Genomic DNA, 12,026 nt, shown 5'->3' on the forward strand with positions numbered 1-12,026 from the left:
GGGTTTTCTGGTTATTTCCAAATCCCCATAGACCCAATTGATCAAGAGAATACCACTTTTACTTGTCCAAGTGGAACATTTTCTTATCGACGCATGCCCTTTGGGTTATGAAATGCGCCGGTGACTTTCCAAAGATGCATGACGGCGATATTCCATGATATGGTAGAAAAGTTCATGGAAGTATTCATGGATGATTTTTCAATTTTTGGCTCTTCTTTTCATGAGTGTCTTGCTAACCTCGACTTGATGCTTGCTAGGTGTGAAAAGACCAATCTAGTATTGAACTGGGAGAAATGTCACTTTATGGTGAAAGAAGGCATTGTATTAGGCCACAAAGTTTGCAAGGCGGTGATTGAGGTGGATCGGGCGAAAATTGACACTATTGCTAAATTACCCCCACAAACTAATGTAAAGGGCGTTAGGAGTTCTCTAGGTCACGCGGGTTTTTACCGCCACTTTATTAAAGATTTTTCAAAAATTACTAGACCTTTAACTCAACTACTTTTGAAAGATGCACCTATGAATTTTTCTAAAGAATGCTTAGTTACTTTTGAAATTTTGAAAGAGAAATTGACTAACGCCCCGATCATTATCGCCCCGAATTGGAACTTACCGTTTGAAATAATGTGTGATGCAAGCGACATTGCCTTAGGAGTTGTACTTGGCCAAAGGGTTTACAAGCACTTTCAACCCATTTACTATGCCATCAAGACCCTAAATCCTACCCAAGAAAATTACACCACAATGGAAAAAGAATTATTAGCCGTGGTGTATGCCTTTGATAAATTTCGTCCCTATTTAATTTTGTCTAAAACTACTGTGTTTACTAACCATTATGCTATTAAGTACTTGTTTGCCAAGCAGGATGCTAAGCCAAGGTTGATCCGATGAGTGCTACTACTTCAAGAATTTGATATCGAGATCAAGGACAAGAAGGGGATGAAAATGTAGCTGCTGGCCATCTTTCCAGATTAGAAAATCCGACAAGGGAAGATATAGATGAGAAGGGTATTGAAGATAGCTTCCCGGAAGAGTATTTGATGGTTGTGATGGGGGAAGAACCATGGTACGCCGATATTGCAAACTTCTTGGCAGGAGAATTTCTTCCAAAAGGGCTCGCTCATCAACAAAAAAAGAAGCTCTTTTCATAAATTAAATATTATTTCTAGGATGAGCCTTATCTTTTTACGAGTTGTGCGGATGGGAATATTAGAAGATGTGTATTGGCAAGGAAATCTGTGACATTTTAGAGCATTGCCACAATGGGCCGGCAGGAGGACATCATGGTGTACAATTCACTGCAAAGAAAGTTTTTGATGTGGGGTTCTATTGGCCTACTATCTTCGAGGATGCTGCTACATAATTGAGGGAATGTGATGCTTGCAAAAGAACGGGTAATATTTCGGCAAGGAATGAAATGCCTCAAAGGAATATTCAAGTTTGTGAAATCTTTGATGTTTGGGGTGTGGATTTCATGGGACCATTTCCTTCATCCAAAGGCAACAAATACATACTTGTGGTGGTAGATTATGTGTCAAACTAGGCAGAAGCGCAAGCATTACCAACCAATGTTGCTAGGGTGGTGGTAAAATTCCTAAAGAAATTATTTTCTAGATTTGGAGTGCCAAAAGCTTTGATTAGTGATAGAGGAACCCACTTTGCTAATGATCAACTAGAAAACGTGTTGCTAATATATGGTGTACGCCATAGATTTTCGACACCATATCATCCACAAACAAATGCGCAAATCAAAATTACAAATCGAGCACTTAAAAGAATTTTGGAGAGATCGGTGGGTGGCAATAGAAAAGATTGGACAGATAAATTGGATGATGCACTTTGGGCCTTCCGAACCGTATTCAAGACACCCATTGGAACCACACCCTATAGGCTAGTATATGGCAAAAATTGTCATTTATCCGTGGAGCTTGAACATAAAGCCTATTCGGCTTTTAAAAACATCCAATTTTGAGCCAAATGAGTTGCATGCCAATCGACTATTGCAAATAAATGCTTTGGAGGAATTGTGGAATGAGTCTTACACTAATTCATTGATTGATAAAGACAAAAACAAAATATGGCATGATGCAAGGTTGAAGGTTAATAAGGAGTTTGAAGAAGGGCAAAAAGTTCTTTTGTACAATTCAAGACTAAAGCTCTTTCCGGGGAAATTGCACACTCGTTGGTCCGGGCCTTTTACAATGAAGCATGTATATCTGTACAGTGTAATTGAGTTGTGGAGCAAAGATGGGACGAGCTTTAAGGTGAATGGGCATCGGGTCAAGAAATATGAAGAGGGCATACCTAATGAAGAACTAATTGATGAAGGGATGGATTTTGAGAAAGCCGCTGCAACGTAGAGCAGGAAGGAGTCCAACTAAAGACTCCTCAAAAAGAAGCGCTTACGGGAGGCAACCTGCAGTTTGAGTTTCTTTCTTTTTACCCTTTTCTTTTCATTTTGATTTTTAGTTTTCTTTGTGTAGTATATTTTAAAGGATTTTTTGCCTTTACCCTATGTTTAAGCTTAAAATGATTGCTTGAGGACAAGCAAAGTGTGAGTGTGGGGTGTGGTGTGGTGCAATTTTTTTAAAGTCAGTAAAAAATTTTCAAATTTTTTTTTCAAACAGAGTAAAACACTCGCCGAGTCGGGACACATACTCGACGAGTCCATTTGAAAATGAGTCCATTAAACCGCGATGCTACTCGCCGAGTCAGAACACCTACTCGACGAGTCTACTTTTTAACCGGAAAAAAATATAATAATTTTAAACTCTGTAAATTAGGGTTTTTACCCTAATAGTAAAAACATTATTCATTCAGCCACCACCGCCTACCACTCGACGAGCAAGTTTCGTCTAAATCAAGCATCTCCAATTTTCGTGATTTCTTCAATTTCTCTGTAACATCCCAAAATTCAAGCCCGAAAATTTCATTTTTAAATTAATAATTTTTAAAACATTTTACCATAACACTGTCAATAAAGCAACACATTACAAAATCCTAATGTTTTGTCCCAAACCATGACATCAAAAATAAGGAAAATCAGAGTACAATCCCAGAAAATCCGATGCAGAATCATATATGTGTGTGTGATGCGATGCTACGCCGCCGGCTCCTTCCCCTTAGACGAAGAGGTACCTGAAAACAAAACCGAAACCGTAAGCACAAAGCTTAGTGAGTTCCCCCATCATACCACATACCATTCAATATCATCAGTATCTTTCAACCGGTAATCGTCGTCGGTATCTTTCAACCGGTAATCATCATCGGTATCTTTCAACCGGTAATCATCATCGGTATCTTTCAACCGGTAACTGTCATCGGCATCTTTCAACCGGTAACTGGGGACTATTCCACCCCCTACCACTAGCATACAATCAACAAGATATAAACATGCAGTCAGGCATATCCGGGTACTGACCTACCCTTCGGTCCTAAGGACCGCTGTCAGGGAAACTAATCCCTATTACACACGTAACATATCATACAGATAAAACTCATGACCAAAGCACGTAACCAGACCAAGATAATTATCACAAAGACAATCATCTTCTAAATACTCCTCTTTGGTGGGCCGGCATTGTGGCCTTAGACCCACCCCTACTGGAAGGTAACTCACCTCGTACAAGTAGCTGCTGATAATCTGTGCGGGAAACCTCTGTCCGCTGCTGCTCCGGAAATCCTCCGGCTACAATCCCCACAAAACACTCAGTCAGAATCTGATATCTACTCTTAGGGTAAAATGACTATTTTACCGCCAACCAAGTCCAAGTCAAAGTCAACTTCCAGTTGACCCGACTCGCCGAGTTGGGCCGTCAACTCGTCGAGCCCCTTCCCTTTACTCGTCCTTATCCACGACTCGACTCGTCGAGTTTGGCAACGACTCGAAGAGTTCCCCTTCTTTACGAACATCAATGAACCTTCATCCGACTCGCCGAGTCGTATGAAGAACTCGTCGAGTTCACCTTCAACTGATGAACAATTCCTGACCTTGACTCGCCGAGTTGTATGAACAACTCGTCGAGTTCATCTTCAAACATAAGAAGATTGCCTTTGACTCACCGAGTCTGTTCTAGCACTCGTCGAGTCCCGTGAACTCCACGTCTAAAACTAAGTCCAATGCGTTGGGTCACTCTTTCTGTCCTGGTACAACCCTTCTAACACCCAACTGAGTTCTTTGACCCTCAACAGATATGGGACTCAAAGCCTTGGACTTGTTGAGTCCCAAGAACGGACTCGCCGAGTCGATAACGTCTACACCCTAAATCCTCGATTTCTGATGTACCACACTTGTGCAAATGATAGATTCAAGCCCCTAAGCTCGATCTAGCACGTAAAGTTACGAACTTTACGTGCATGCATGGGACTTTTGAGCCAAAAAGGCTCTAAAATGGCTCTTTTGTTGCATGGGGCCTTCCTTGGCTGCAAAAGAAACCCAAATCTGCCTTGTGACTCTCCCCAAGTGCTAGATCCGAAGTCTTGACCCCCAACCATGTTTGCAATCATGGTTGGCTACCTCATATGGCTTAAAAAGCCCTAAATCTTCCCCAAAAAGGGATCTAACAAACAAGCAAGCAAGGTACAGACTTTATACCTTTCAAAGACTGCAAATGATGAACCAAACTCGAATCCTTCAGTCTCCTCTTGATCCTTCTATGTCCTTCCTCCTTCCTTGAGGTCAAAACCCACAAAAATCACTCAAAAGCCTTAGATCTTGCACCAAAACACTTAGGGTTTGCTATGGAGGGTTTCTGGGAGCATAAAGGGGCGATGGAGGCTGTATAAGGTTGTTAAATAGGGTGCAAACCCTCATATTAGGGTTTTGTCCAGTCAGAGCCTACTCGTCGAGTCTGGGACCCGACTCGACGAGTCCATCACTTAAATCCCCCGTCTCATCCCGCTTCTACTCGGCGAGTTGGGCCTTCAACTCGCCGAGTCCCAGGCCAAAAATGCAAAATTACCTAATTAAAATACATACCAGGAACCAGGTGCTACATTCTCGCTGAAAGGTAAGATCTTTTACTCCTAATTCTGTTAAAGGTTCAATCTTTGGTAGCCTCATGACTTAAATTTTTGAAAAAACTGATTTTTGAACTTGACATGAATTTTAGGGTTTCGATTTTAGTCGATTTAGAGTATTATATTTGAAATATTTTTGTGAATTAACACTTGGTGTACAACCCTAGACAAACCCCTGAAACGAATTTTGAGTATACATGGTTGATTTGTTTCGAATCAGAACAGATTTCCGCGAGCAGTTCATCGGACTAGCCGAGTCTGTTCATGGACTCGACGAGCCCATGCTGGAATTTCTCAGAAAATGTTGAGTATACATGGCTGATTTGTTTCGAGTGGTTTTTGTGTTTTGTCTTCTGTTTTATTTTACAGAAAATGTCCAGAAGAGGCCAGAGTTCTGTAAGAAGCCATGGAGATTTTCCTTGGTTAAACTTTCCACAAATGACTTCAAAATCAATTATGGTGAGGTGGAAGAAGAAACTTGACTTACTCAAGACCAAGGATATCTATGTATCAAATGAGATAAAATGGGAGTGGTTGGGGCAAGTAGGCTTATAGGTAGCATTAAGCCTATACATGGCTAAAGTGTTTGTACAAGATGGGATCTTGGTTACGTAAGATGGATGGCATAATTTATTTCGGATTCAAGAACCGGTATACGGGGAGCTATGTTTGGATTTTTTCTCTACGGTATCATTCAAAGGAGGGAATGATTTTAACAACCCAAATATCTTCACCTTTTGTCTTGTTGGGGAGCACCGAAAGTGTAGTATGGCGGAATTGAGCTGGTGGTTGGGAATTTATGATGAGTCAGTAGTTATGACTGAAGCTTTTGGGAGGTTCTTGGAGAATTGTCACAAGGATGGAACAAATTCAAGAAATTGGTGGAACACAATTGCAAACAAATTCTATATTCCTTCCGCGGCTCAAGAAGGGAGCATACGGTCCCCCATTCACCGTTTGATTCACCGCCTAATTGCTAGCACCATTAACATGCAGAAAGATGATGACAAGGTCCCGAGCCTTGACGTGTTTTACTTATGGTGCATAATAATGCCCAACATCTTTTGCAATATTCCATATTGCATGGAGAGGTATTTGGGAGAGGGAGCGGTGAAAAACAGGACCACTTCGAAAATAAATGGGGGTATGTTTGTTACTCTATTGGCAAGATCATATGGTATCATGGAAAAGGGAGCCGGGAGCATGTTGACTATGTTACCAACACCTCCGTTTAGTATCATGCTTTATAGGAGGGCAAGAATTGTGGAAGACTATGGTAATGGTCACTTTGCAATCCCGGATGATGATGCAGTTGTGGTGCCCGAGGAACCGGGTATGCGGGTTAGGCCAAGACAAGACCATGCACGTTTAGACCCACTCGTAGTACCGGTTGAATATGAGTTATCCTTGGATTAGGAAAGAGTTCAATCAAGACAATATCAAGATGATATTGGGTGAAGTTTGGATCATAATCATTTGACTCTTACCCATATGATGTACCATATGAACCTACCACCAATGGAGGGTGAATACCCGTATGTAAGTGTCACACCCCAAAACCGGAACGGTGGAAACGTTATGGGGCGGAGGACGTCATGTTTAGTATCACAAGTCATGCATCATAGTAAGCGAAGTAATAAACAACCATTTCATTAGAAAGAAAGTGTTTACAAAGTATGTGACTCACATAATATAGAATACATAGAAAATAATCAAAAAGACATGAAGCTGAAATGCTCCATCTTCTGAATCCCAGAGCGCGTACCTGTCTACTGGTCTCCTGAGAATACAAGTTATTTTGAAAGCGTAGATCAGCATTTAAGCTGGTGAGTTCATAAGATTATAGTGATGTAGTAAGTAGTAAGAAAGTTTGTAGAAAGTTATAGTAAGTTGTAGTAAGTTCTGTTTAGAAAAGTTTGCATGTTCCTCCAGGAAATCCTATATTTCCTGCTTTGATGAAAGATAAGTAAAAATGACTCTACAGTCCTTTCTATGAGTATTAAATGGATACAAGTTATATAAAACAAAGAGTAAACAAACAATCGGTTGTGTGTATCTTCCCTAAGCCCACAACCAAACAAGGAACAAGAAGTGAGGCGGAAGACATACATCCCATTGTTTGTTAGATCATCGTTGTATATAACTCCTGCGTATTCCTTCGGTACTCATGGAGTTAACTGTAATAGTTCCTTTATATTTGATGAAAAGATCCTTTAAGAAAACCCTTATTTCTTATAATAAAATGATGACCACAATAGTTCCTTCTATAATCACTTAGTTTATACTAGTTATGTATAATCTAATATCGAATAGACAGTTAATTGTGTGAATTTGCCCTAAACTCACAACCAAACAAGGAATAGGGAATGAGGCGGAAGGCACACATCCAACTACCTATCATATATTAATTATATATAACCCTGGTGTGTAAACTAAGGTATTATCGAATTGACCACCTAAGGTCCCTTAAGTTTTACTGATTTAATAAAATGGATTAAACCCTTTTCTGGTATGTTTCTAGTTTTGTAAACAAAAAGTTCTGATTCGTATAGTATGTTTTGTACAAGAAAACTGTGCATTGAATTAGTGTTCTATGACCGGACCCATACCTGGTACCCCTTATTATGACATAATTTATACAGAACATATATATAACTAAGATCGAATGGATAATAGGCTGGGTGAATCCGCTCTAAGCCCACAACCAAACAAGGAACAGGAAATGAAGTGGAAAACACACATCCTATTACCGATCGGATCCTACTAGTATATATCCCTTGATGTATACATTAAGGAATCATAAGGTTAGCATTATAGGTCCCTTTCTACTGAATGTTCATGTTACGAAGAAGTTATGTAACTTATTTACTATCGTCGGGTACTTTACAGATGTACCTTCTTTATAAATAACTAACTTGAGTTGGATATAACTATCACCTCGTGTCTGCTAACCCTGGTACGTGAAATCGTACTAGTATCAATGCAAACCCGGAAAGATATATTATTAACTTTTATCACCTCGTGTCTGCTAACCCTGGTACGTGAAATCGTACTGGTGTCAATGCAAACTCGGAAAGATATATTATTAATTTTTATCACCTCGTGTCTGCTAACCCTGGTACGTGAAATCGTACTGGTGTCAATGCAAACTCAGAAAGATATATTATTAAGTTTTATCACCTCGTGTCTGCTAACCCTGGTACGTGAAATCGCACTGGTGTCAATGCAAACTCGGAAAGATATTTTAACGTATTTTTCACGGTACTTAGTATAGTATGTTCCTCCATGTACTTGTTATAGTATGTTCCTCCCTGTACTTGTTATAGTATGTTCCTCCCTGAACTTGTTATCGTATGAACTGAACCCTTAAACGATACCTATTATAGTTTACTAGTATGTTTACTTGGGTTGTTATTGAAAAGACTCCTTTATCTACTAAGTTATGCTTGTACTTTAAAAATGGAGTTCGGTTAAACTATAAAGCAACATAACTTTAAAAGAGTTTTTGAAATGTTTTAATCACTTATAAAAGACATAAGAATTCTTTTGAAATATGTTTATAACAAACATTTACACAATTATCATTGTGTTCAACTTGTATTCCTCCCCTTAAAAGCATTTAAAACAGTTAAAAGATTCATTACGGGGTATGAACTCACCTGATGTGGGTGATTCAACGAATATGTGCGTAAGGATGAGAAGTTCCACGAATGAAGTCCCGAGATTTAGCGAGTCCTAAATGACATATAATGGCATATATTGATATAAATATAGTGTTTAGAAGCAACCAAATGCAAGGAAACACCTCACGAGACTAGGAAACACTTTGACCAAGTGTTGGAATCACATGTGATTGAACTAAGGGAAGTGTACGGCCACCAATGGAGTTTACGGCCATGAGTTTATGGCCAAGGGAGTTTACGGCCGTAAACTCATGGTCAAACATGCATAAGAGGGTGTTTGAAGGCTAGGGAAATTTGAGGGACCATTGTTCTACACAAGGAAGAGAAAGACCATCTTATTAGAGTGTGTTGAGGTGTTTATGGCCACACCATAAACCCTATGGCCGTAAACACTCTAAAGGGTGTCTTATTAGGTCTTAAAGGCAAGGTGTTTCAAGGGTTCAGGTATCCCAAAGGTTAGCAAAGGTCTAGAAGTGTTTAAGGCTCAAATCATGACAACTACAAGGGTTTACGGCCAAGGTGTAAACTCCTGGCCGTAAACTCTATTTTATGATGAGTTTGGTGATGATTCAGGGTCTTACAAAGCACAAGGGAGTGTTCTAGCCTCAAATCCAAGCCCTAGGAAGAGTTTAAGGCTCAAATGTACCATTGACTAGGGTTTACGGCCAAGGGAGATTGCTTGGCCGTAAACTCCTTTTGTTCTTGCATTCTTGACGATTTCAAGGTTCTAATCAGGTATTTCAACTAGATAACAAGCTAAGGAGAGAGTACTTACGATATAGAGGATTTAAATGGTGATTAAGGTCCAAGAACACTAGTGTGTGTTCTTGATGTTCTTGGTGAAAGTTGAAGATTTGAAGATCTAGCAAAATGGAATGATTTCATGGTTGAAATCAAAGAGTGATTCAAGAGTAAGAAGGATAACAACTGTTGGGTTTTGAGCATTCTAACACTTCCTAAGTGTACATGCAACCCTATTAAACCTTGGATCTATGTTTGTCTAAGATACATGCAAAATATTATTTTCCAAGGTTTATAACCTATCTAGCATGGCATGGGGTACTTTTAACCATAAAAGAACTAGATGGATTACATACCTTTTGTTGATTGTTGATTCCTTGGAGTTTGAGAGCCAAGCACCAATAATGTGAATGCCTCAAATGGAAATCACAAATCACCACAAACTTGGAAAATGTATGAGAGAGTATACTAACTCTTGATTTTGGCCACCACACTTACACACACATAAGGGTGTTTTTCATGCAACATAAGCTTGTTTATATAGTGTACATGGTTAGGGTGAAAACCTAATAACCCATGTCTTTTCCTCTTCCAAGGATCCATGGGTTAAAAGCTCCATGGATCATCCATGGACTTCCATATAAGCTTAGCCCATTAACAAATGAGCATTAGCCCACACCATATAAATATAATAGCCCATGATTTAATTAGTCTTCCTTTTAATCACTAAATCAATTCATAATTAATTCAAGATTAAAACTAATTAAATAACATGACCATATATTAATATATTATAACTTATAATATATTAATAAATCGTAAGTATACAATTCTCATAAAATTATCCATAAATAGTTTGGGTGAAGTGCAACCCAAATGGACCATGCCGGGTCGGGTCAAGTATATACCAAATAAGTTATGGACTTAGACACCTTATCCAACAGACTCCCACTTGGATAAGTCTAATAACTGTATTTGCCTATATTACTTCAGGAACCAACCGGCAATCGTAGCTCTCGAAAACTCTGTTGAACTATGAAGCGCCATTTTAGATAAGTGATCATATAATCCTCTGTTCTCATGATATCAGCCGGACAAATACATGGAACAATGTCTTACTTATTGTCTAGCAGTTGTTTCTCGATTTCCGATTTGTTTGACAAAGCACTTAACTGAACACATCAATTTAGTTCTGACCGGGCCCGGTACATGGGTCAACACAAAATCATCGAGGGGCCCAGATATCGCTTCTATTTCTAGAAGGAACAGATAAACTTCGACTCATATGCTTGTTCTACTACTTATTGAATTGCACACAAAGGCACGTTTTATAACATCAAGTTACTGATGCGTTTACGTGCAATCAATGCACAACCAACTCATAGGTAACAACTCATATCTCTACGTTTGAAGACTTATATGATATTACCATCTCACAATCACTCGAGATAAATTCCATGAAGTGATACAAGTGAGCGTGGGTTTATTCCAATACTCATAACTTATGAGTACTCATGAATGTTGTAGCAACCATTGCTATGGCTAAACACCTTTAGTCATCTACAATCCCAATTCATGACAGTCTTGATTCATACCTACTTCCGACATATGACCGACTGTGGAGAGTTTGAATAAATTAATTATTCTGGAACTCAAAACATGCAAAACTGAAACAATAGTAAATAATTGACAATGATAGCAACACTTTACTCATAAATAAATCACAAATTTTATTCATCATCAAACGTCGATTACATTTTACAAGTTTCAGAAAAGGCTATCTAATCTGTAAAACTAATATCGTCCCTCAGCCCGATGCGCCTCGCATGCTGCAAATGCTTCACCCTCGTCAGTCCCTTCGTAAGGGGATCCGCAGGGTTCTCATCTGACGATACCCTCTTTGCCACGAGGAGTCCCTCTTCTATCTTGTGTCTTATGAAGTGATATTTTCTGTCAATGTGTCGGGATCTGCCATGATCTCTTGGTTCCTTGGCTAAGGCAACCGCACTATTGCTGTCACAGAAAATCTCCATAGGCTCCTTAATAGCTGGTACAACTCCAAGGTCTCCGATGAAGTTCCTCAGCCATATCGCCTCCTTTGCCGCTTCACTCGCTGCTATGTACTCTGATTCACAAGTCGAATCAGCTACAGTCTCCTGTTTGGAACTCTTCCAAGTGATTGCCCCTCCATTTAAGGTAAAGACCCAGCCCGACTGAGAGCAGAAGTTATCCCTATCAGTCTGAAAGCTAGCATCACTATACCCTACTACTCTCAAGTCATCACTCCCACCAAGGGTAAGGATCCAATCCTTAGTCCTCCGCAGGTACGTGAGAATATTCTTTACCGCAGTCCAATGAGCCTTGCCAGGGTTCCCCTGATATCTGTTGACCATGCTCAAAGCGAAGGCCACATCAGGACGGGTACAAGTCATAACATACATGATCGAACCAACAGCGGAAGCCTTGCTCAGTTTGGCATTGCTTTGGATCGGTAATTCTCCTTTCTTGGAATTCTGCATGTTGAACCTTTTCAACACCTTATCCAAGTAGATACTCTGACTAAGTCCAATTAGTCTTTTACTC

At 39.6% G+C, this 12,026-nt stretch overlaps 1 protein-coding gene across 1 annotated transcript; it reads left to right on the forward strand.

Moving 5' to 3' along the window:
* Positions 1-1,898: 1,898 nt before the first annotated feature.
* Positions 1,899-2,360, forward strand: LOC145131882 (uncharacterized). Its single transcript, XM_079066525.1, has one exon. The coding sequence runs from the start codon at positions 1,899-1,901 to the stop codon at positions 2,358-2,360; it is 462 nt and encodes a 153-aa protein (XP_078922651.1).
* Positions 2,361-12,026: the final 9,666 nt, after the last annotated feature.

Source organism: Lactuca virosa, chromosome 8 (genome assembly GCF_052849685.1).
Source record: "Lactuca virosa cultivar CGN04683 chromosome 8, Lactuca_virosa_CGN04683_v6, whole genome shotgun sequence".
In the NCBI taxonomy this organism is placed as follows: Eukaryota; Viridiplantae; Streptophyta; class Magnoliopsida; order Asterales; family Asteraceae; genus Lactuca; species Lactuca virosa.